Here is a 27,048-nt window from a genome sequence, read left to right on the forward strand (position 1 = left end):
ACATTTCTCATAACCACTCCTCTTAAGTCAACTTCAGGTTATTCCCCATAAATCGGACATAAAAATCATCTAATACTCATTGGTGCCTCATAGTCTTTTTGGAAATGTTTGTTATTAAAGAGTCATTGCTAACATTTTGATTGTTTGCCAGAGATTATTTCTTTCCACCTCTTAGCTGTACAAGGGGGAGAGCACACGGCCATTGTCTTCTCTCTTTACACACTAACTCTTTACTTAGGTGAAGGGATGTGTAACTATTTTGAACAGTATGCATGTTAATATGGAAAAGCCTGCCAATCCCTTAATTTTAATTTTAGAGTATTTTAGCTTCAGAGTATTTAGGAGGGAGTGGGGGGCATGTATAACGGCAAATCAGAAAAGGCTGGGACAGTATGGAAAAAGCAAACAAACAAAAAAAAACAACACATTGTTTCTTACATTTATTTTGACTTTCAATTCAATGCAGACAGTATGAACCCAAGATATTTCATGTTTTCTCTAGTGAACTTCATTTGATTTGTGAAACAACAACAACAACATTTATTTATATAGCACATTTTCATACAAAAAAAATGTAGTTCAAAGTGCTTTACAAAATGAAGAATAGAAAAATAGAAGACACAATAAAAAATAAAAATAAGTCAACATTAATTAACATAGAATAAGTAAGGTCTGATGGCCAGGGTGGAGAGAAAAACAAAAAACTCCAGAGGCTGGAGAAAAAAATAAAATCTGTAGGGGTTCCAGACCAAGAGACCGCCCAGTCCCCTCTGGGCAATCTACCTAACATTAATGAAACAGTCCTCTTTGGATTTAGGGTTCTCATGGAAGGACTTCGATGATGATGGTCCGTAGACTTCTGGCTTTCAGTCCACAATGTTGGAGCATCATGATGCTTTGAGTAGGTGGTGGTGGCGAGGCCGCCACCACAAAAACTGGAAAAAAACAGAAGAGAGTTGGGGTCAGTACGGATTTTGGAGCCACTATGAATAGTTATTATGATGAATTGAACATACAGAGTATCAGGATTAAGTTAAAGTGAAGTTAGGAGAAAGCCATGTTAAAGTAATATGTTTTCAGCAGTTTTTTAAAGTGCTCCACTGTATTAGTCTGGAAATTTCCTTTTTGCCAGGCTATTCCAGATTTTAGGTGCATAACAGCAGAAGGCAGCCTCACCACTTCTTTTAAGTTTAGCTTTTGGAATTATAAGGAGACACTCATTTGAAGATCTAAGGTTACGATTTGGAATATAGGGTGTCAGACATTCCGATATATAAGATGGAGCGAGATTATTTAAGGCTTTATAAACCACTAGCAGAATACCTGCGCTTCGCAGCGGAGAAGTAGTGTGTTAAAGAAGGTATGAAAAAGAAAAAATTTTAAAAATAACGTAACATGATTGTTAATGTAATTGTTTTGTCATTGATATGAGTGTTGTTCTCATATCTATCTATCTATCTATCTATCTATATATATATATATATATATATATATATATATATATATATACTGCTCAAAAGAATTAAAGGAACACTTTTAATCAGAGTATAGCATAAAAGTCAATGAAACTTATGGGATATTAATCTGGTCAGTTAAGTAGCAGAGGGTTGTTAATCAGTTTCAGCTGCTGTGGTGTTAATGAAATTAACAACAGATGCACTAGAGGGGCAACAATGAGATGACCCCCAAAACAGGAATGGTTTAACAGGTAGAGGCCACTGACATTTTCTCTCCTCATCTTTTCTGACTGTTTCTTCACTAGTTTTGCATTTGGCTACAGTCAGTGTCACTACTGGTAGCATGAGGCGATACCTGGACACTATAGAGATTGCACAGGTAGTCCAACTTCTCCAGGATGGCACATCAATACGTGTCATTGCCAGAAGGTTTGCTGTGTCTCCCTGCACAGTCTCAAGGGCACGGAGGAGATTCTAGGAGACAAGCAGTTACTCTAGGAGAGCTGGAGAGGGCCATAGAAGGTCCATAACCCATCAGCAGGACCAGTATCTGCTCCTTTGGGCAAGGAGGAACAGGATGAGCACTGCCAGAGCCATACAAAATGACCTCCAGCAGGCCACTTGTGTGAATGTCTCTGACCAAACAACCAGAAAGACTTCATGAGGGTGACCCAAGGGCCTCATGTCCTCTAATGGGCCCTGAGCTCACTGCCCAGCAGCATGCAGCTCGATTGGCATTCGCCATAGAATACCAGAATTGGCAGATCCACCACTGGTGCCTGTGCTTTTACAGATGAGAGCAGGTTCACCCTGAGCACGTGACAGAAGTGAAAGGGTCTGGAGAAGCCATGGAGAACATTATGCTGCCTGTAACATCATTCAGCATGAGCAGTTTGGTGGTGGGTTAATGATTGTCTGGGGAGGCATATCCATGGAGGGTCACACAGACCGCTACAGGCTTGACAAAGGCACCTTGGCTGCCATTAGGTATCAGGATGAAATCCTTGGACCCATTGTCAGACCCTGTGCTGGTACAGTGGCTCCTGGTGCACGACAATTCCTGGCCTCATGTGGTGAGAGTATGCAGGCAGTTCCTGGAGGATGAAGGAATTGATACCATTGACTGGCCACCACACTTTCCTGACCTAAATCCAATAGAACACCTCTGGGACATTATGTTTTGGTCCATCCAATGCCACCAGGTTGCACCTCAGACTGTCTAGGAGCTCAGTGATGCCCTGGTCCAGATCTGGGAGGAGATCCCCCACAACACCATCTGTCATCTCATTAGAAGCATGCACCAATGTTGTCAGGCATGTATACAAGAACACAGGGGCCGTACAAACTACTGCGAACAATTTTGAGTTGCTGCAATTAAATTTTGGCAAAATGGACTAGCCTGCCACATAATTTTTTCACTCTGATTTTTGGGGCGTCTTTGAATTCAGGGCTCTGTAGGTTGATCATTTTCATTTCCATCAAACGATGTGGCATCCTTTCGTTCCTAACACATTACCCAGTCTATATCAGTATAGATATCCAGGAGGATTTCTTTTTCCCATTGAGATCTGATGTGTTTTCAAAGTGTTCCTTTAATTTTTTGAGCAGTTTATATATATATATATATATATATATAATATATATACAAAATACCAGCTTGGCAGCGGAGAAGTAGTGTGTTAAAGAAGGAAAGAGAAAGAAAAGGAAACATTTTGAAAATAACGTAACATGATTGTCAATGTAATTGTTTTGTCACTGTTATGAGTGTCGCTGTGATATATATATATAGCAAAATAGCCGAGCTTCGCAGCGACGTCATGTGTTAAAGAAGTTATGAAAAAGAAAAGGAAACATTTTAAAAATAATGTAACATGATTGTCAAAGTAATCGCTTTGTGTATTTGGTGGCAGCGTCACAAAGTTATTTTCGCTCTAGCTGCATCAGAAAATGTACCACGACGCCTGACACGCCTCCTTTTACTGTTTTCTCACAGCTTGGATTGCTGCTGTCATATATATATATACACACACACACACACACACACACACACACACACACACATACATACATACATACATACATACATACATACATACATACACACATATATATATATATATATATATACATACCTATCTACATCATATATACACACACATACACACATACATACACACACACAAATTATATATATGTGTGTATGTATGTATGTGTGTGTGTGTATATATATATTAGGGGTGCAACGATACACAAAATTTACGGTTCGGTTCGGTACTTTGGTGTCACGGTTCGATATTTTTTCGATACAAAAAAATTTTCATGCCTTTTTTAATTTGTAATTTATTAAAATTATATATATTTCTTTTAACTCAAAAATACAGTTTTTAAATTAAATGTTGCTGAAAAAACAAAATAATAAAAAAATAAAAGAGTTTGGAAACGAGTTTATTACAGAGAAAGGTCCCTTTCCAAAATAAAAGCTATGCTATACCCTTCTTCTGGGGTATATTCTCAGGAGCATATTGAACATATCATGTCCCCATAAAATGAACCACTCTCTGATGGACCTCCCCTCACACTCATCTTCTGGAGTGCTAGCACTTAGCTGCATATACAACAAAAACAACTTAAATAAAAATATGTATTGCACAGAAATGCCTTCCTAAATATATTTTGAAACATTTGAAATGTTCTAAAAATAAGGTATCAACCACATACAGTTCTGCATTATTTGGGGATCCCTGACTGTATTTTCTATACTTGGTAGAATATAAAACACACCCAATGGTACATGCTTCCTCAGTTTATTTGCCCAGTTGATTTCATACAAGGGACGCTATTGGCGGATGGCTTATAAGCTACCCAATCAGAGCACGTATTACATATTAACTAAAACTCCTCAATGCTATAAGATATGCCTCCTGCGCGGTGCTCGATTGTTTGCTTGTCTCTGCCTCTATCTCACCCTCTCTGACATTCTCTGCGCCTGACGGAGAGGGTGTGTGCTGAGGTGTTGTTTGCACAGAAGCTTTTTGCCTAGTGGATATGGACGCTCCTCTAAGAAATGCCGCTTTATCGAGGTGCGTCCAAAAGCTCACTTATTGATTTTTTGATTGTTTGCTTTAATCTCGCTCTCTCTCTCTCTCTCTGACGTTCTCTGCGCTTGACGGAGGAGATGTGAGCAGAGGGCTTTTTGCACAGAGGCTGTTTGCTTAGAAGATAGGGACGCTCCTGTAAAAAATGCTGAAAGGCTACCTTCGCATTGATCCCTTCATTGCCACTGCTTTATCGTGGTGCTTGCATACTTAAAAGCGCAACAGCCCTATTGATTTTTCATTGTTTACTTTACTCTCTCTCTGACATTCTCCGTTCCTTACGCGCACTTTGAAGAGGAAGATATGTTTGCATTCTTTTAATTGTGAGAAAGAACTGTCATCTCTGCCTTGTCATGGAGCACAGTTTAAACTTTTGACTAAAGGGTGTTATTTCATGTCTAGAGGGCTCTAATAATGTTAAAAAACGTATTTAGAAGGTCGTAAACAGGTTTTCTATGCTCTAACTGCGAAAATATTAGATTTATAGCAAAATACCCGCGCTTAGAAACGGAGAAGTAGTGTGTTAAAGAAGCAATGAAAAGAAAAGGAAACATTTTGAAAATAACGTAACCTGATTGTCAATGTAATTGTTTTGTCACTGTTGTGAGTGATGAGTGTTGTTGTCATATATATATATATATATATATATATTTACACACACACACATAAACATATATATATATACATATCTATACATATACACATATATACATACATATATATCTACATATTGTAAAGGACCGAGGAGACAGCAATAAGGGTTGGGGTTTTCCGCCCCGATATTGTACAGAAAAAAAAACAGGTCAAAAATAAACAAAACAGTTCATACGCGACGCCGACTCCTGGCGCGCCATTTTATTGGGGAGGAGCCGGAAGTGGAGGGAATGCCGGGAAGGACCGCAAGGGAGGATGGGAAGGATGACGCCAGGGCAAGATGGCGGAGGAAGGGCGGAAGTATCGCACTGCGGTCAATCCAGGCCTATGGTGCAGGAAGGTCTTTCTTTCTACGAGGAAGCAGAGGGAGAAAGTTAATACCCCACCATTCCCTGGCGGCGAATGGTTTCCCAGGTGCTATCGAATCAATCCGCTGCCTCCTACTGCTGCGTGCGACACGATCCCCCTTAGCCCAGGACCGCCAGGTCGGGCGGACCTAACCGAGAGGTCGTGGAATACGAGAGAGGGCATCGGCATTGGCCTGAAGGGTGCCCCGCCGATAAGTGACAGTGAACTTATACGGCTGTAAGTCCAGGAACCACCTGGTGACCCGCGGATTCACTCTTTGTGTAGGGACATCCACTGAAGTGCAGCGTGATCAGTCACCAGAGCGAATTCGCACCCAGCAGGTAGTAACGGAGGTGGGTCACTGCCCACTTAATGGCCAAGGCCTCCCTCTCCACTGCCGCGCACCGGTCCCCGTCCATCAGTTTCCGCTAAGGTACATCACAGGGTGCTCGACACCATCGACGCTTTGGCTCAGCACGGCACCCAGGCCTGTGTCCGCGCCGGTCTGGAGAATAAACGGAGCCCAAAATCGGGCGTCCGTAACACAGGTGCCGACGTTAGGGCCTTCTTTAGGTCACTGAACGCTGTTCTGCTTTGTCGGTCCACACCACGTATAGGGGAGCCTTTTGTCAGGTCAGTCAAGGGTGCTGCTCTTCGAGAAACGGGAACAAACCGGCGGTAGTAACCCGCAAGCCCCAAGAAAGCCTGCACCTGTTTCTTGGTATTGGACGGGCCATTCTAAGATGTCTTTAACTTTGGAGCTCTGTGGCCGCACCTGTCCTTGTCCCACGAGGTAGCCTAAATATTTGGCCTCCTTTAATCCAAAAACACTTCCGGGGTTTATGCGGAGGCCGGCTTTAGCCAGTGTTCGGAGGACAGCTGCGACCTGCAGTAGATGCTCCTCCCAGGTGCCGGAATAGATGACAACGCCATCCAGGTAGGCGGCACTATAGGACTGGTGGGGCTTCAGCACTCTATCTACCAGACGCTGAAGGTCGCCGGGCCCGTGCAGCCCAAATGGGAGGACCTTGTACTGCCAGTGCCCGCTAGGGGTGCTAAAGGCCGTTTTCTCCTTTGCGGATGCCGCTAAAGGAATTTGCCAATACCCTTTGTCATGTCAAGGGTAGTCAGATATCGAGCCGCACTCCAGCCGCCAAGGAGGTCGCCAATGCGGGCATGGGGTAGGCATCGAACTTGGAGATCTGATTCAGACGCCTAAAGTCATTACAGAACCTCCAGGAGCCGCCTGGCTTGGAGACGAGGACAATAGGGCTGGACCAGGGACTATGGCTCTTCAATTATGTCCATGTCCAACATACGTTTCACCTCCAGTTCGACCTCTGCGCTGCTTTGCCTCCGGAGTCGGTAGGGCCTCTCCGGACGATTACCCCGGCCCGTGACTATATCGCGGGCAATCAGCGGTCCGCCGGGTGACTCGCCACTACCTCGGGATGGCTCGGAGTGTTTGGGCTAACTCCTGCCGCTGCTTGGGGTCAGCTCTTCGCCGAGGTTAAGGGCAGTTGTGCTTGCGTAAAAGGGAGAGTGACCTATGGGAGCTGGGAGCTCCTCTCTATCTCCAGGGCTTTAACAGGTTGACATGATAGATCCTTCACTCGGTCGACGATTGGGCTGTTTCACCAAATAGTCGACGCAGTCCTTTCTCTCCTTAACCTCGTAAGGCCCTTGCCAGTGAGCGAGCAGCTTCGAAAGTGGGAGGTCGGGACGAGCACCATAACTCGTCCCCGGGGAACTCCCTGAGGACGGAGTTGCGGTTGTAACACCGGCCTGCGCTGCTTGCGCACGAGTCACGTGCTCTTTTAGGAGGGGCCTGATCTTTGTGAGTCGGTCGCGCAGTTGCGCCACGCATCTCAAAATGTTAGAGGAGGGAAGAGCCTCGCCTCCCAGCCTTCTTTTAGGATGTCGAGGATTCCCCGGGTTGTCGCCCGTATAGTAATTCAAAGGGGAGAAGCCTGTAGAGGCCTGGGGTACCTCCCGGTAGGCAAAAGCACGAGCGGGAGGAGCTGGTCCCAGTTCCTGCCGTCGCTGACTACCTTGCGGAGCATCTGCTTAAGCGCCTGATTAAACGCTCACCAACCCGCCAGTTTGCGGGTGATAGACTGACGCTTTCAGGTGCTTTATCTGCAGTAATTTGGCTACCTCCTTGAACGATCCGAAGTGAAGGGCGTACCCTGGTCCGTGAGGACCTCCTTGGGCATGCCCACGCGTGAAAACAAATTAACCAGTTCCCGTGCGATGCTTTTAGTATTAGCGAGCGCAGGGGAACCGCCTCTGGGTACCGGGTGGCATAGTCCACCATGACTAGGATATACTTGTGGCCACGGGTTGAGGGCTCCAGGGTCCCACCAAATCGACCCCTATCCTTTCAAAGGGATGTCCACGAGGGAATAGGGACTAGAGGAGCACGGTCCCTCCTAGGAATCTGGCGGGTCTGGCACTCGGACAGGATTGACAGAACCGCCGGACCTCCTCATTGATCCCAGGCCAGTAAAAGCGGAGCTTAATCCTCTCCAGTGTTTTTCGGCCCGAGGTGGGCCTAGGAGGTGAGCATGTGCCAACTCGCATATCTCCCGCCGGAAGGTACGCTGAATTAGCAACAACTTCCGCACCTCGCCTCATGGGTAGCCACCGGTACAACAGATCATTCTCAAGGACAAAGAAGGGTTCCCGCGGTGTGGATCCGTCCGCTGTTGAGCTGTTAGGCAGAACGACGCATTCCGGCAAAGCGCAGGGAGTCATCATTCCACTGCTCCCTCTTAAAGGAGGCCGGCGTGGACCGAAATTGATGGTCCAGGCGCCGAGAGGGTCTTGGGGCCTGGGCCGGGAAGAGTTCCCTGGCTAGTCCCTTCTCCGCGGAATCTTCCGGTCAAGGTCCGTAGCCACGAAAGGTCCCCGAGACACCAGCCCATAGGGCCTGCCCTTGTGCACGGCGTGGAGGCCGCGGGAGGGGTGCCTTTTCCCCTCATAACAAGATCCAACGAGGCCCCGGAGCGCGAATGGCTTACCGCTGATTCTTTTAGACCAGTCTTGTCCCAAAATCACTGGGAAGGGGGTCAGGTAACACAGCGACCGCCATTTGATTGGTTCCCCTTCCAGGTGACATAGCAGTGAGCGGAACGATATGACCTAGTCCCCCATGCACACAGGTGACCAACAAATGCTGTTTTAACCACTGTTGCGTAAGACAAAACGGCGAGCAACAATGGTAATGTTGCTGCCGGAATCAAACAAAGCCACCACGGCGTGCCCATTTAGCAACACCACTCCCGATTCGACTCGCCAAGGGATGCGGCGGGTACAATACCTCTCCGACGATGTCCAGCTGCAGTCCATAGGCTCCGGGCGATGTGATGGGGCAGTTTGGTAGCAGGTGACGGTCTCGCCACACTTGAAACAGCGGCGGACCCGGCCTCTCTGGCTCTGGCTGGCGCTTCTGCAGCGCGTCGAGGGGCTCGGGTGGCCGCCCGTCCCTGCCGGTTCCCGCGAGCAGGCTTTTCTGACCCCCAAGTCGGAGGACCGCCAACTGACGCTCCAGGACGCCGAGGAGGCCCGACATGTTCTGATAGGCGTGTCCCCGACCTGCTGGGCGAGGGAACTGGGCATCGATTGACCAGGCCTTCACAGGCCACCCGCCGACCACTTTCCGCCTGCCGGGCCTCTGGCCGTAGCCAGCGCCCATCTTGCCCCAGAACTCAACGCCTGGGCGCGAAGCGGCTTTTCAGGGTCAAAGACCCAGTTCCGCCATTCGCCGCCTGCTGGCCCGGCTAATGCCGTAGCGGGCCAGTATTTCGGGCTTGAGGAGGTCGTAATTAGCGCCTCCTCCTCAGGGAGGTCATAATAGGGCCGCAGCGCTGGTCCTTCAGGTATGGCGCCAGATGGACGCCACTGACCGCTGCCACTCGCTCCGGGTGGCCGTCCTCTCAAACATGCCCAGGTAGGCATCGACGTCCTCCGAAGGGCCCATCGGACTAATAGGAGGAGGCGGCTGCCTGGGCGGGTCTGGTCTCGCCCTGGGCTTCCACTAACCTGGCCTCGTGGCCTCCAGCTCCCGGTGGTGGCGGCTTGCGCAGCTGCAGGCCTGGAGCTGGTCATTCATTGCCTGCAGCACGTGTTGAGGTCCTGTCCCTCCGTCATTCCGGGATCTCTATCCTGCCGACTACGCCAGATGTAAAGGACCGAGGAGACAGCAAGGGTTGGGGTTTCCGCCCCGTATATTGTACAGAAAAAAAAACAGGTCAAAATAAACAAAACAGTTCATACGCGACGCCGACTCCTGGCGCCGCGCCATTTTATTGGGGAGGAGCGGAAGTGGAGGGATGCGGGAAGGACCGCAAGGGAGGATGGGAAGGATGACGCCAGGGCAAGATGGCGGAGGAAGGGCGGAAGTATCGCACTGCGGTCAATCCAGGCCTATGGTGCAGGAAGGTCTTTCTTTCTATGAGGAAGCAGAGGGAGAAAGTTAATACCCGCCATTCCCTGGCGGCGAATGGTTTCCCAGGTGCTATCGAATCAATCCGCTGCCTCCTACTCAAGCGTGACAATATATACACACATATATACACATATACATACATACACACACATATACACACAAATACATATATATATATATACATACATACACACACACATATATAAAAATATATATACATATACATACATATCTACATATATACACACACAGCTATTTTCAGATCAGTGCAATACGCTGTTTGTTAAAACGGTTGACTCCCGCTCTTACGTGCAATAACAAATCAAATCATTCAGTTGTCTTTGCTCATATGTCATTTTAGAGCTGGACGCCTGGCATCTTTTTTTGGCCACAAGTTCGTTTCTGTTTGGTGTGAGGTTCTGTGTTGTGGAGATTCTCAGGATGGATTGCAGGTGCTCATCAGTGAGGCGACTCCTGTGTGCTGTTTTGTTAGTCTTTATCACTGAGAAGAGCTTCTCACACAGATATGTGCTACCAAACATGCACAAGGTTCGAGCCGCATGTAGACGGACGTTTTTTGTTCTTCAAAGTCACCAAAGCGCCGTGCAAACTCAGTGCGCAATAACTCTAGTAAGCGGTGGGTACCGGCAAGGCAGCTGAAGCGCTGCATTATGGGATCTGTAGTTTATTGTGTTACCAGCGCTTCATATACCCGGGCTTTAATAACAATAATACAGTATATAAAATGATCTCTGGGCCGGATATAATTACACGCTGGGCGGAATGTGGCCCCGCCCTTGAGTTTGACACATATGGACTAAATAGAACTTGAAAAGATATATTTTTCAAATGTGATCGCTAATTCAGATAGAGTTGACGCAAGACTATAGCCTGCATGCCTCAATGAGTCATCCTCCTCGCTCTTACTTTTTACCGCTCATCTAATGAATACACTGAGTAGGGCTTTACCAAAACAATCATTGATGGCGAATAAAGTATCCATTATTCGAGTATGTAGAGGGATATATATATATATATACATATATATATATATATACCCCAGACGCAGGAGAAGTAGTGTGTTAAAAAGGTAGAAAAGAAAAGGGAACATTTTAAAAATAACGTAACATGACTGTCAATATACAGTATTTGTTTTGTGAGTGTTACTGAGTGTTGCTGTCATCAAGGATTTGACTATCATTATTTCTTTCAATCAGGTTCGTATTTGTAGGATGTGTTGTGTTCAAGTTACATTCCGTGTTTGTCAATCGTTGTAAAGATGACAGGTTTCATTCATCGATTCGTTTCTTACTGCATCAATAAACAGCTCGTCTTCTTCTTTATCTGAGACCTGACACACTGCATGCACGGGTTTTTTACACTGTCTTCCTTTAGCGGGACATTGACTTTTCCACCATGTGCTTTGTTTCCACAGTAGCTGCATTTATGAATATGCTTATCAGACGCTTCATATTTTTTGCTGCCTTTTCAATTGTGTAATTCGGTTTTGTTCAGCTCTTTGGAACTGTTGCTTTTATCTGTGCACTCGCCAGTTCACGGAGCCACTCGGTGTACATGCATCGAAGGTTCCCAGCTGTGCTGGTGCCATCTCGCTATGTCCATAGCTTTATTTAATGTTACCTTAGTCCTGGCACTTAAAACTTTCTCTCGCAGTTTCGCTGAGTTTGTGTCAAACACCACCCTGACCATCTCATCTTCCTCTCCATAAGCACAGTCCTTCACCCGTGAATATTTACCCGTGGCAGTTTGCTATTGGATTGCCGCTGACGGACGGCCTTATATGGGCAGGCACTAAATTACAAACGCCAGCAGCAGCCTGTCTATGAACTTAATTTAAAGTGTAGGTTTACATCGTGCTGTGTTTCCGAAGTAGCAGAACTCATGAACATGGTTGTATATGTCACTCGCTCGCTTCTTATTGTTTCGCTGCCTTCTCAATTATATAATGCATGTTTTCTTGAGCGCTTTTTTGAGGTCTTCCTGGTTTTCTATGTACTGCGTGATTACGGGAGGCGTGATGATGTCACACCGAAACTCCGCCCCCACGGCGTTGAAGCTCATCTCCATTACAATAAATGGAGAAAAACTGCTTCCAGTTATGACCATTACGCATAGAATTTCGATATAAAACCTGCCCAACTTTTGTAAGGAAGCTGTAAGGAATGAACCTGCCAAATTTCAGCCTTCCACCCACACGGGAAGTTGGAGAATTATTGATGAGTCAGTGAGTGAGTGAGTCAGTGAGTGAGTGAGTGAGTGAGTGAGTGAGTGAGTGAGGGCTTTGCCTTTTATTAGTATAGATAAATAAAGAATCCTACTTCGTGGAAATTTATTTATCTGTCTGGAGCAGATTAACCGCGATAAACAAGGGTTTACTGTATAACTGTGCGGAGAATATTTATAAACAGTGTGGGAGAGTTTGTAAGGGCTTAAAATATATAAAAATAATCATACAAACATATGGTTTCTACTTCGAGGATTTTCACCTATCGCGGGGGGTTCTGGAACGCAACCCCCGCGATCGAGAAGGGATTACTGTATATAATTTTGTATCGTTCAATACATATGCTTACCGAACCGAAAGCACTGTATCGAACGGTTCAATATCGATACATGTATCGTTGCACCCTTAATATATATATATATATATATATATATATACATATATACATACATACATATACACATACATATACTTGTGTGTATGTTTGTATGTGTCTATATGTGTGTGTATAGCTTTGGTCACTGAGTGCAAGGAAAAAATAATAAAATATAGTCTATCAGTTATTAAACAGTAAAACATTAACGTTTTAAGAAGTACAGGTACATTGAGCCCTACTGGAGTGGTTGCGGGTAAACTACATTTTAAAGACTGTGTAACACAACAGGTAAGTAACTAACAGCAGCTAAAATATATATGGATCATCTCTCGGTAGTAGATACCTTTTGAAAGGCGCTACACGACGGCTGTGGTATAGAAATTACATTTTCTATGTGAACGTTCAAATTTGTGCCTCTAGTAATGTGCCTTACCGGCAATTAAAGAAAATTATTTTTGTGTCCTTTGCAATGTTAAGAGAGAAAGGCTTTGGTTTGGGATAAAAGGAAAAAAGGTGTAAAGAAAGGAAAGTTGCCTTTTTCTTTTATATAGTATAGAAAGATGTGTTCGCTGACGTTATGATCGCCTTTTGGGGACAGTCGCGGTGGGTCTTGTGTAGACTGGTGAGACGTCCCCGCCATTAATCGGCTGTGATGGCACTGTCAGTCCTCCACTCCTGTGCGTATCTTCATAATCCGAGCTGAGGACTTCATAATCGTATACGTGCAAAAGAAAGTGTGAATCGCCTTAATATTATTTTGCCGTGGTGTAGAAAAGGGGTCCCGTGTTTGCACTTGTCTGGGCTATAGCGCAGGGGGAGGAAGAAAAAATTAAAAGTGCTCACTTTGACTTAAGGCGAAGCGCAGTCAGCGCCTCAAAGGCCGCACAGCTATGCACGCGCGCTGGCTGCTCGACTTTTGCTGGGCAGGAGACCCCAGTTTTTGCAGACACGTTCATGATATCAAAAGTCTCAGCGCTCTTTGGAGGTCATTCATATATATATATAGCAAAATACCGCCAGCCGCAGCGAAGAAGTAGTGTGTTAAAGAAGTAATGAAAAGAAAAGGAAACCATTTTAATAATAACGTAACATGATTGACATTGTCATGAGTGTTGCTGTCATATATATGCCTTCCTAAATAAGTCACCCTCGCTTGCTCTTACTTTTTACCGTTCATTTAATCATGGCTAGTGGCGGAAAAATTATAAAATGGAAGGAGGATGGCTTTACCAAAACAATTATTGATGGCGAATCGATTATTCATAAAGCTTGAATTGGTGATCTGTTTTTCTGTGTTAACCTCATATTTTTTCATACTTCTTCTCAAACTAAGGTGGTGCAAGGGTAAAATGAATTGGGATGCGCTGATCAATGTAATCGGTGTACCAGGAAATCATGCATTGACAAAAGCTCCCCTTTGCTTGTAATGCAAAGTGTGATTAAATGCATTATTTTTAACGCTATATGGAGCACATGCATCGAAGCTTCTCAGCTGTGCTTGTGCTAAGAAAAGGAAAGATTTTAAAAATAACGTAACACGATTGTCAATGTAACCTTTTGTAAGTAGTGCCTGGAGGATTCAGTGTGGAGAAACTCTAGAGACAGAGTGTGTATTAACTTGAGGATTTTTCTGTGAGTATTTGGTGGCAGTCTGACGAAGTTGCTTCGGAAGACAGCGTTAGCCGCGAAGCTCAGCTCAGAGCGAAATGAGGTAAATGGGAGGGGTGATGATGACGTGACTCCCCCACCCGCCTTAACTGTCAATCCCCCACAAACACAGTCTCTCGGAATTTGCATAAGCACACCCCTTCACCTACAATTTTAACTTAGTTACAAAGTAATCAAAACTCTCGTTTATATCCTCGCCCTCTCATTAAACTTGTATCCCGCATTACCTGTGGGCATGTGAAACGCCAGCGGTAGCCTGTCTATGAACTTAATTTAAAGTTTAGGTTTACACCTTGCTTTCTTTCCGATGTAGCAGCACTCATGAATATGGTAGTATATGTCACTCGCTCGCTTCTTATTGTTTCGCTGCCTTCTCAATTATATAATGCATGTTTTCTTAAGCGCTTTTTGGAGGTCTTCCTGGTTTTCTACGCACTGTGTTGACAGTCAGTTCACGTGATTACGTGGGAGGCGTGATGGTGTCACACGAAACTCCGCCCCCACGTCATTCCAGCTCAACTCCATTACAGTTAATGGAGAAAAATACCTTCCAGTTATGACCATTAGGCATAGAATTTCGAAATGAAACCTGCCCAACTTTTGTAAGTAAGCTGTAAGGAATGAGCCTGCCAAATTTCAGCCTTCTACCTACACGGGTAGTTGGAGAATTAGTGATGAGTGAGTAAGTGAGTGCGTGAGTGAGTGAGGGCTTTGCCTTTTATTAGTATAGATAAGCAGTATTTTAAATTCAATCCTGAATGACACAGGTAACCAGTGTAGTGACATCAAAACTGGAGAAATGTGTTCGGATTTTCTTCTCCTAGTTAGGATTCTAGCAGCTGCATTCTGCACTCGTTGCAAGTGATTTATGTCTTTTTTGGGTAGTCCTGAGAGGAGTGCGTTACAGTAATCTAGTCTACTGAAAACAAAAGCGTGAATTAATTTCTCAGCATCTTTCAATAATATAAGAGGTCTAACTTTTGCTATGTTTTTTAAGTGAAAAAATGCTGTCCTAGTGGTCTGATGAATATGCGATTTAAAATTCAAATTACAGTCAACAGTTACCCCTAAGTTTTTTACTTCCGTCTTAACTTTTAATCCTAATGCATCATGTTTATTTCTGATAACCTCATTGAATCCATTATTGCCAATTACTAAAATGTCAGTTTTCTCTTTATTTAGTTTGAGAAAATTACTATTCATCCATTCAGAAATACTAGTAAGACATTGTGTTAGTGAATCGAGAGAGTCGGAGTCATCAGGTGCTATTGATAAGTACAGCTGTGTGTCATCAGCATAGCTATGGTAACTCACGTTGTAACCTGAGATAATCTGACCTAACAGAAGCATATAGATTGAGAATAACAGCGGACCCAGGATAGAGTCTTGTGGAACACCATATCGGATATCATGTGTCTTTGAGATGTGATTACCACAACTCACAAAGAATTTTCTCCCTGCCAGGTAGGATTCAAACCAATTTAAGACACTGCCAGAGAGGCCCACCCATTGACAAAGGTGATTTCTAAGAATATTGTGATCAATGGTGTCAAATGCAGCACTCAGATCTAAGAGGATGAGAACAGATAAATGGCCTCTGTCTGCATTTACCCACAAGTCATTTACTACTTTAACGAGTGCAGTTTCTGTGCTGTGATTTGTTCTGAAACCTGACTGAAATGTATCAAGAATAGCATGTTTACTGAGGTGGTCATTTAACTGCATAATGACTGCCTTCTCTAGAATTTTACTTAAGAAGGGTAGGTTAGAGATGGGTCTAAAATTTTCAAAAGCAGAGGGGTCAAGATTATTTTTCTTGAGCAGGGGTTTAACTACAGCAGTCTTAAGACAGTCTGGGAAGACCCCCGTATCTAGTGACGAATTTACTATGTCAAGAATATTGTCAATTAGCACACCTGATACTTCTTTGAAAAACCTAGTTGGTATTGGGTCAAGGACGCAGGTGGAGGGTTTCAGTTGAGAGATTATACTATGTAATTTAGGTAAATCTGTCCTGGTGAAAGCATTTAATTTGTTTATAATGGAGTACCAGGGCTTTGGAGGTTCTGCAGTGTTGGGGAGATGTACTCTATCTCTAATATCATTAATTTTTTGATTGAAAATACAGCAATGTTCTCATAGGTTTCACTGGAAGTATTCTGGGGGCATTCCTTTGTGTTACCTGGGTTTAACAGACGATCAATTGTAGAAAATAAGACTCTGGGATTACTAGCATTGTTATTTATAATATTAGAGAAATAGCAGCGCCTCTCAAGGCAGACTGTGTTATTGTTTTCTGTTATTTTAACCTTCAATATCTCATAATGGATAGTGTGGAGGATGGCCAGCCGTTTATCCTGGCCAATACCCCCAAGCCGCCAGGTGGAGCCCTCCTTGCAGCATGGAGGTCCCCAGAAGACCAGCAGGGCATCATGGACAATGTGGTTTTTATGTACAGCCCTGCTGGATGCCATGGGGGCCACAAGAGGGAGTTGCGGGGAGGACCGAGGACTTCTTCGTGCCCTATGACCCGGAAGTTCATCATAAGAAGAGCGATGGGCTTCCGGGTTGAGGAGAAGAGCTTTTACCTGACCCGGAAGTGATTGAGAATCACATGGACTGGGGATTGGGAACAGTTCGGTCAGGAGATATAAAAGGACTGTGGGAGCTCCCAGACGGTGAGCTGAGCTGGGTGGAAGGGTGGCAACGCGTCTGGGAGCTGGAGGATTGTATTATTGTGATTTATTGTGTAGTATATGAGTATTGTGGAGGAGAGGGTGCTTTGTGCACTGTGGTGAATTAATAAAGTCAACTGTTGGACTTTTACCTGGTATTTGGAGTCGTGGACAGGGGTTCAAGGGAGTGAGAGCGCCCCCTATCTACCAAAATAATTAGTTTTCCTCCATTTATGCTCAGCTCTACGACATGTTCTTTTTAAATCAGACACTCTTTGGGTCTTCCATGGAATAGCAATGCTAGAAGATTTTTTAACTGTCTTTTCAGGTGTAACTATGTCAACAGCAGCTCTTACTTTAGAATTAAAGTTTTCCACTTCACTATTTACACTATCCTCGCTATTACAGTTGGCATTATAAATGGACTGATTGCTTAGAATGTTTGTAAGTTTTAAAGCTGCTGATGAGTCAAAGAAGCGTTTTTTAAAAAAATGAGTGTTTTCTATCTTTATTTCTATATTAAATAGTAGAAGGAAATGGTCTGATAGATCGATATCAATGACCTGCTTTATATCAACTTTAAGTCCTTTAGCAATCACTAAGTCTAATGTATGACCTGCTTTATGTGTAGGTTGATTAACGAGCTGTCTCAAATCAAAAGAGTCCAGAAGGTTCATGAATTCTTTTACTTTTTGGTCACACTGATTGTCGATATGAAAGTTAAAGTCGCCGACTATTAAGAGTGTGTCATAGTTCGTAATTAAAGTTGACATTAAGTCAGAGAATTCCTCAAAGAAAGACACGTTATATTTAGGAGGTCTATATGCGGATAATACTAGAACGTGAGAATCTCCATGAATAACAACGGAGAGATACTCAAAGGACTTAAATTTACCAAAACTAACATCTTTACATTTTAATCGGCTCGAGTAAATGTTTGCCAAGCCTCCCCCCTTTTTTCCCTGGCGGTCTGCACGAGTAAAACTGTAATCCGGAGGCGCAGATTCGATTAAAACAGCCGCGCCGTCTGAGTTAAGCCACATTTCACTTTGTGCAATAAAATCAATGTTTCTATCACTAATAAGATCGTTTATAAAAAATGTCTTGTTAGTTAAAGCTCTAACATTTAATAGTGCCATATTTAATGTTTCGGAGGGGCAGAGCTGAATTCTATGCGCGTTATTGGTATTCGGAACAAAAACTGTTATTTTTGTTAACGCCGCTCTGTGTGTATTTTTTATGTAATCAACAATCTGTTTTTATAGTTTTAATGCATTGTTGATCTGAAGTAGTAATTTCAATTAAATTATAGGTGTTTATGCCGCACTGCCTATTTTTTATGTGCATTAAGATTGGTTATTAGATTAGTAATGTTGTGCACTTTAATGGAAGACTGTGTTAAGCCATTATGTCCTATCAAAGCAGTTGCATTACGGAAGGGGTACAAAAGTAGAAGTAGACAGTCAAGATAGACGAATTACCTTTTCGGAGAGGACCCAGGCGGTGCCTTATGTCGTTTATGCCGGCGTGTAAAATAATGGATCCAATTGCCCTCTTGTGCTTCTCGTAGATGGTCGGCGCCCGTCTCATCACATCTCGGACTCGAGCACCGGGAAAACAAGAAACAAAAGATTTTCGATTAGGGCATGTGATATTGAGGTTTCGTACAATCGAATCACCTACCACGATTACATCACCCGGGGTTGAAGGCAAACTGGGGACGCGGAGAGGGTCGAAACGGTTCTGGATTGGGATGCTCGCCTGTGCCGATGGAGGTGTTCTAGCCTTGAACCCCCACCTGCAAAGCTGAAACCCGCCAAGGTCTTCATCGGCGTTGTCGTTGTTCCTACGAGGCGCGGGGGTGAAGCTTACTTGCCCTTGGAATTGAGCGGCACGAGGTGGGGTTGATGTTACGTCGACTTCAGTTGTTGAGTGTGGTTTATCCAGCAGCCGAGCCATCAAGTCTCCGAGGTACCTTTGTCTGGACAGGAGTTTCTGAATCTGTTTGTCGAGTGCCTGGAGTTCTTCGACGACGACGGCAACGCGATTCATCTCACTGTCGTCCATTGTCTGCTTCTACTTCCGCTTCCGCTTCGTCACCTAGGGAAGAAAGAGAGAAAGAATGAGAAAAACAAAGTTGAGACGGTAAAGCATTCACCACTTTGTTAATGTTGTCATTCCTTCTCACAACACCACTTAAAAGACATTTTGGCAATCAGGATAAAAAGTGACACAGCGTTTCAGGTGTTATTTTATTCCATTCTTCCTACAAACAATTCTTAAGGTGTGCAATAGTACAGGTTCGTCGGTGTCACATTTTTCATTTCAGATTTCTTCACACAGAACAGCATCGTTAAGATATTAACTGGTACTTTATGTATTTAATATCATGTATAGGATGTACATGTGCACACATTTAACATAAAAAGCTGGGATGAAGATAACAGGAAGTTTACTTATTCAAAAATTCAGTGGTTACAGTGTGTTTTAGTGCTACTTTAAAACTAAGGATTAAATTGTAAATGAATTAAAAAAAAATACGTTAAAGCATGTCCTATTAAAACCTTAAGTGCTGCCTTTAGCAATTATCATGTATGCCATTGTAACCTTCATATAAAAATTTTAAAGTAAAACTTTCTTACACTTTATTCCTAATTCAAGTCTAGCTTAATGATGTCAGTGGTTTTACAGAATTATATCTCTGAGAATCAGAAACATATCTCTGAGCCCCCTTTGCACACTAACCCAACCCCAGCCCACCCTTTTGTGAAAGTCCTCTGTACTCCTGTCCAACACTGTTTCTATGTACTGGGTTAGGAATTTGAGAAGAAGGAGTAACATGGCCTCACAATGCATCTCAAACAAGCAGATCTACTTACACTCACCCTACAGACACGTGCCAGTATTGCATAGCTACAGCCCTAGGGATTGAAGCTCAGAATAATGTAATTGAGCAATGGAAGTGTTTAGTCAGAGATAAAATGTAAACAGAATTTGGTGGAGGTCCAAAAATACCAGAGACTATTTAGTTATCTTTGGGGTTGTGCAGTAGATTACAGAGATTAAGACTGTAAGCATAAAAAATACACCCTGAAGGTGTAATGAAGAAGTGGAAAAAAGGTAGCCTATGTTATTTGAAAAGAAGTGAGGAAGATGCATTCAAATAGTGTGAAACGAGATGTGGAGTTACAAAAGAAATCAGAAGCGGTATAGCACCCCAGAGGTCATGGTCAAATAATTGCAAAATAAGTTGAAGACACAAGAGTTTGTTTCCTTGACTCTTTTTTCTTTATTACAGTTGTTACAGTTTCTTCATATATTGTTTACCTGGTTCATAAAGTGTACTGTGTGTGACTTTATTACTGTTTGTTTAAAGTAAAAATGACCTTTTCTCATCATTCATTTTCTGTTTTAACCATTACAGTATTGAAACACAAATGATTGTTCGTTCAGTCGCCTCAGGAGCCCTGATTTTATTGTCTTCTCTGGCTATACTCATTGTATACATTAAAGTAGGTGAGTAAAAGAAACAGGAAATATGGTGAGTTGCAATGAATTGTTACTACATAAGCACATAATAAAGCTGAATTGGAAATACCAGATCTAAGTTATTTACACCCTGACATTTTAAAGGAAGTCTTTATTTCTTTAAGTAGCTAAGAAGGCACCATACAAGTTCAAAAGTTTGCACAGATCCAAACTTTGTGGGATATCTCTCTGTTATAAAAGGAAATCCTGAGATTAGACTTTTTCAAAGAGATAATTTTAAGTCCTGCAAGATGAGACTTTTGTCATAAGATTTTTTCAAGTCACGCCGTTCTCTCAACCATATTCAACCATGCACACGGCCCTGACACCTCTCTTAGCTCTTACAAATTTTTATGTTTTCCTCACTTTAAGTTCCCAATAAAAGAACTTATTCTTTTGCCTTTATGCCTGGTGCAGTTGCGTTTTTTTTTATTTGTGAGTGGACGTTTCTTGCAGGGAGGGCTTCTATTCTCTTTAAATGAGAGGTGAGGATACAGAGAGTAGAGTTGCCGAAGGTGGACGAGTTTAAATACTTGGGATCAACAATACAGAGTAACAGGGAGTGTGAAAGAGAGGTGAAAAGAAAGTGCAGGCAGGGTGAAATGGGTGGAGAAAAGTGCCAGAAGTAATTTGTGACAGACGGGTATTAGCAAGAGTGAAAGAGAAGGTCTACAGGACTGTTGTGAGACCAGCTATGTTATATGGGTTGAAGACAGTGGCATTAACCAAAAAATAGGAGACAGAGCTGGAAGTGGCAGAGTTAAAGATGCTAAGATTTGCATTGGGTTTGATGAGGATGGACAGGATTAGGAGCAAGTACATTAGAAGGTTAGCTGAAGTTGTATGGTCTGGAGACAAAGTCAGAGAGACAAGATTTTGTTGGTTTGCATATATGCAGAGGAGAGATGCTGGGTATTTTGGGAAAAGGATGTTAAGGATAGAGCAATGCATTTTGTGTGGCAATCCCTGCCTGCACACTCCTGTCAGCGTAATTGAAAGCACATAGTGATTAATGACTTGGTCAGGGAACACTTACAATACGACGCATTTAACATGCTACTTTAGTTGCAATTGGATTTGAGAAACTGTAGGACATTAAACATAAATTTTAAGATAAAGTTTATGACGTTCTACTTTAATGAAAAAATAAACTACGTGATAAAAGTGAAAATTTCGAGATTAAAATTGAAATTTTGTCTTTAGTATCAACAAAGACCTTTTTTTCTTCACTGTGGCCCTAAAATGCTTCCCTGTGACACTCAGACACTCGCCTCTTCATGTAACTTTGACATCTCCTTTCCTTGCCTCCACTTCACTGAGTAGGACCTCCACTTTGCATAGGGTGAAATTCTTCTTTTGTATATGTTCTTTTACGATTGTCTTTTAATAAAACACTGAATGGAATGGACTATTTATATTGATTTGCATACTCAAATATACAAAATTCTGGGAGGAGTTGAGGGGGGACTTGTAGGCGTGTGCATAGGCATTAAAACTCCCATTAATTGGAGTTATAAAGGGGAAGTGTGGGGAATTTTGCTTAAGTACAGTTTTATGCATCTGAATTTTTTTGTGCGTACGCCCATTTCTGTTTTCGTCTGTATGCCATGTTTTAGTGTGAATTCTATGCATGGCATTATACATGAGACCTATGCCAATTAACTTTTGTAACCTGTCCTGCTACACTTGTTGAAAACTGTCCCTAAACTGATGTTACCTGATTGATCTGCTTTGCAAGTTGCTTTGAATAAAAGCGTCTTGCAAGCAAATAAATGCAAAGGTAAATGTACTACTTTTTAAAAGTAAGCAATAATAATAATAATAAGTTTAAATAATGTATGTAAATACAAATCACTGTAATTCAACACTGCTTTTTGTTGTTGACTTCATCTTTGCAAAGTCAGAAACAATTTCTTTATCATCCATAGTTTGCACTAGTTCAATCTTTACTCATAAGGTTGCTTACAATTACATGAATCATAAGGTGACACACACACCTCACACATCACATGACACATGACAGCATGAAGATCGGAGTATTACATTCTTAAGTCTGAAACACAAACTGATTATTTAGGTGATTACCTACCAGGTAAGGAGAGTGGTTGACTGACCAATCAGGAAATATCCGCCATATCCTCTCAGTTGCGTGAAGCACATCAGATATTTTTTACAGTATCTGCCAAATAAAAGAAAGAGTACACGACACGTTTTTCACCCTTATTGGGGCATGTCAGGTGTACACACTCCTGTCAAATAAATGAACCAGCTTCCACATCAACCCAATGCCCTAATAAGGATAGAAGGTAAGATAAAGAACAAACTGGCAGAAAAAGAATCAGCAAATATGTTCAGCGTAAACTGAAGCGCTGTGAAGGTGGGTGAGGTGCGTACTGGGATTTGGAAGACCAGCCGTAAATGGCTTCTGTAGGTCATCAGATGATAAAACCCAATATCTCTAGTACTCAAAAATAATATAAAGGAATACAATAAGGTCAATTGGAAGCTGGACAGTTGTACAGAATCTGAGCGTTTGTAAGTCACAGCCTGCATTATTTAAAAAAATTGCCTCCCCCTAACATTTGATACCCTAGGGCAGGGGTGTCATACTCCATGCCTGGAGGGCCACAGTGGCTGCAGGTTTTCATTCTACCCCTTTTCCTAACCAGTAAGCAGTTTTCCCTACTAATTAACTTCTTTTCCCTTCAGTTTAATAGCCCTGTTCTTAAAATGACAGCCAAACAGAAAAGAGATGTGAAACGAGCCAACAGATGGCCAGCTAACCTGGGATTTCAAACTCCAACCAATTTCACTCTAACCAATCTCTTAATGAGAATCTGATTCTTGCTGTTAATTAAACTGATTGCACAACTTGTTGCTGCTCTCATTCTGCCACAGAAGACATTTTCAAAACTGTTAATTTTTCTGTTTTTTCTAAGAACATCATCAAAATGTTTTGGTGACCTGATAGATCAACCTTACCAAGACCATTGCCTTTCTTTATTTTCAGCTATTGTGAGCTGGTCATGTGGTGGCTTGTTTTGTGTCTCATTATTGTTTGGCTGCTAATTAAGGAAAAAGAGACAATTCAGGGGCCAGAGTCAAGTTAATTAAAACTAAAGCAAAAAAAGTTAATCAGCAGCAAAAACTAGTCACTAATGAAGAAGATGGTTAGAATGACAACCTGCGGCCACTGTGGCCCTCCAGGACGGGAGTTCGACACCTGTGCCCTAGGATTACTGCCTAGTTAGTAGATAATTAGAAGACCCGTTCTTAACAATGTCAGTTAATCTTCTATACTAGTCTTTAAAAAAATAAATAACAGTCACTTATATTTTAAATTACACTGGCGAGTTCTCCTAGTAAATAACTATGTTATTACAATGTGAAATTAGAAAATTAATTATAAAATGAACCATTCTTTAGTAAAAGCAGAAAAACACAAATCTAATTTACCCCTAACTCTCCTGACACATTTGTGTCGGTCGAACTGGAAAAGGCATATACTTTCTCCTTATTTGCCTCCACACCAAAACTGACCCTAGTAGTGATCACCCTATAAATATTCCTGGCCACTTTCAACCCAGTCCCAGTGTTATCAGGTTAGAGTTTCATTAATGGTCCACTTATGTCCTGACACCCCAGAGCCTTTCATTGGCTTTAAAGACTCATACTGTATTTTCCATCTGTACTACAGGAAAGGCAAAATGATCTCATGCACTATGCCCGACCACGGGACTTCTAGTGGCCAGGGATTCTTATCACCTCTAACAGTCCCTCTTTGACATCACTTTCTGTTTCTCTCTCTTTCTCTTAGTAGAGGGTGAAGCAAATGTGAAAAATACTGAACTGTGTGCCCCTAGTGCCTTGGAAGAAAATGCGAGATTTCCACCAATGTCACACATTTCTTTCTGATTCATAATGTTACCCTTTCTTTTTGAAGTTTCAATCACATACAGACTTTTCATTAAACATTGGGAATACAGTTATGCAGATATCTACAAAATATTTAGCTTACTAAATTATATTGTGTGCATTGCATTGTTACTTTGGAATCAGCAAATTAAAGAAAATAAGGATAATGCTAGCCCCTACCCCATCGACTAATGTAGTTTTTCCTGTAGTTTGTGCTTTCATGCGTCCTCAGAATTAAACTTAATTTGTACTTTTAAATTTTAGGTAAGACCTCTAAAACACAAAACAAAGAAAGAAATGAAATGGTAAGTTTTTATTTTTAAGGTTCCTTCACCTTACCTTCATCCTGATCTTCTTGTCAAAGGGATTTCAACTTAAAAAGCTTTATCTCTGTCATTTGTGGTAGTTACATTGGAAGAATTCAGACAACTACAGTCTGAAACATGCATTGATCTCTTTTTCAGATTAATGATTTTACATAAAATGACATAAATAACACTCATGTAGTTCTGTGTAAATCCTCAAGTTAGTTGCGTACACTTAACCTTATATGACAAACAATGCCTACCACACAAAAAATTATTTTGTCATTATTTATCAAGAGAAAATGAGCCAAAGAAAAAAATCTAGTTTGATATTATTGTTATAATTACAGTAGTGCCTTTTCCTTGTTTATGCTTTTCTTTATATTTTCATTATCCTTTTGCTTTGTCTTATTTATGTTTTATTTTGTTGTTCTGCCTCTCTCTGATCTGTTATTATCTCCTGTGTTTACAGAGGAGGGGCCTTCTTATATTTCACACTCTAAGCTGCTGTGGTCATTAGTGCCGCAGTTACCTGTGAGGTCTATTTAAGCCTTCCGTCTGCATCTCAACATTACTGTGGCATTAGCAAGCATTATATGATGTGCTTTTAACTTCTTTTATTCTCTCCCTTTTATGTTTTTTCTTTTTTAATCTGTTGCTGTTGTTGTTATAACTTAGTTTAGTGTGTCTCTAAGGAGACATACTGTATGCTTAAAAAATATTTGCCTTGCTTTTAATAATTTTCTTACCTTTCTAAGTTTTGAATTGCCATTTTAATTTGTGTGAATTTCTGCTTGTTTCTTTAATGGCTTCTTTCTTTTAATTTCCTTTTAAAATGAGTACTTTGTTAATTGTTAAGTTCTGGTGGATTTTCTTAGTTTACTTTAATAAATGAATTAACTAGTTAAAGTTCACATCCTTTAGATGAACCATAATGCCGAGGTCGTGACTCTCTGTGGTCATAATAGATTTCTGGGCATCCCTTGTAAAAAGTAAAATGTTCTGCCTCACTCCGCACTGTCTTGTGCAATGCAGCCGCAGAGGGCTTAAACAACTCAGCACATCCACATACGGTAAAAAATGACAAGGGGTGAGCGAGCTATCTTGAAGGCTTTTACTGGACGTACTTCATTGTAAACTGAAATATATACAAAAGAAACATACAGGCATTTACATGTGTACAATCAAACACAATAAAGAATGATTTACAAAGCAATACATAGCAGACAGTGTACATTAAACAATAAAGCTTTAAAAGACACTTACAAGGCGAGTGATTTCCACGGATGGATCAAGACAAAGAGAAGCACGTAGACAGAGGTTCAAATTGCTGCATACCACAACTAACCTGACCCAGGGGTTTATATACCCTAAGGATACGTTTTGAATGTGACTGAAACAAGAGATAAAGGGGTGCCTACGTGAGAGACATTTTGTATTGTATTCAAATGTTTATTATGGGACCTACACGCATTATGCGAGTTTCATAGACTTTTATAGTACCACTGTGAGTGTGGGATGTGACTGACTGGTGTGTTAATAAATGACAAGATGAAGGGGGAGCACAGTTCAACAAATAACAGTCTCTACTAACAAGGTGTGGGGCAGAACATAAGATGTATCCTGAAGTCTAAGCTAAATAGCCCACCACTGCCCACTCATTCTGGCCTTGTAATTATACCATGTCTCAAATTTTCTCTCTCATCTCTTCACCACCTAACAGCTAACTTGTGGTAAATGTACTAGCTCGAAAGGTGGATGCTGCACATTGGTGATGGTTGAAGTGGCTCCCCACTTCCTATGTAAGATGCTTCCATTAATGAGAAACAGCTATATAAATATGTCTTCTTTTTTGGTGCTTTCCATTACAACAATGATTTAATAAACACATTTAGCTTCACAAAATGTACTCACTTTGAATACGGATAAGAAATTTGATGTAGAGTATGTCTTGGAAATATAGAAAACCTAAGTTTTACTAATCTATACTAATAAAAGGCAAAGCCCTCACTCACTCACTCACTCACTCACTCACTCACTCACTCACTCACTCACTCATCACTAATTCTCCAACTTCCCGTGTAGGTAGAAGGCTGAAATTTGGCAGGCTCATTCCTTACAGCTTACTTACAAAAGTTGGGCAGGTTTCATTTCGAAATTCTACGCCTAATGGTCATAACTGGAAGGTATTTTTCTCCATTAACTGTAATGGAGTTGAGCTGGAATGACGTGGGGGGGCGGAGTTTTGTGTGACATCATCACGCCTCCCACGTAATCACGTGAACTGACTGTCAACGCAGTGCGTAGAAAACCAGGAAGACCTCCAAAAAGC

The 27,048-nt window shown here is 42.2% G+C and overlaps 1 protein-coding gene across 1 annotated transcript in view; it reads left to right on the top strand.

Annotated features, from left to right (window-relative positions):
- The window catches only part of LOC120521957 (polymeric immunoglobulin receptor-like), a gene marked incomplete at its 3' end in the record, with an annotated part of 74,344 nt that extends 49,634 nt beyond the window's left edge, over nt 1-24,710 (top strand). Inside the window, exons 5-6 of the mRNA XM_039743221.1 lie at nt 20,393-20,484; nt 24,676-24,710. Of these exons, the coding sequence (XP_039599155.1) occupies nt 20,393-20,484; nt 24,676-24,710 (127 nt within the window). The remainder of the gene's footprint in view (nt 1-20,392; nt 20,485-24,675) is intronic.
- Between the last annotated feature and the right edge of the window lie 2,338 nt (nt 24,711-27,048).

Source organism: Polypterus senegalus, unplaced genomic scaffold (assembly GCF_016835505.1).
Source record: "Polypterus senegalus isolate Bchr_013 unplaced genomic scaffold, ASM1683550v1 scaffold_4923, whole genome shotgun sequence".
Taxonomy (NCBI): domain Eukaryota; kingdom Metazoa; phylum Chordata; class Cladistia; order Polypteriformes; family Polypteridae; genus Polypterus; species Polypterus senegalus.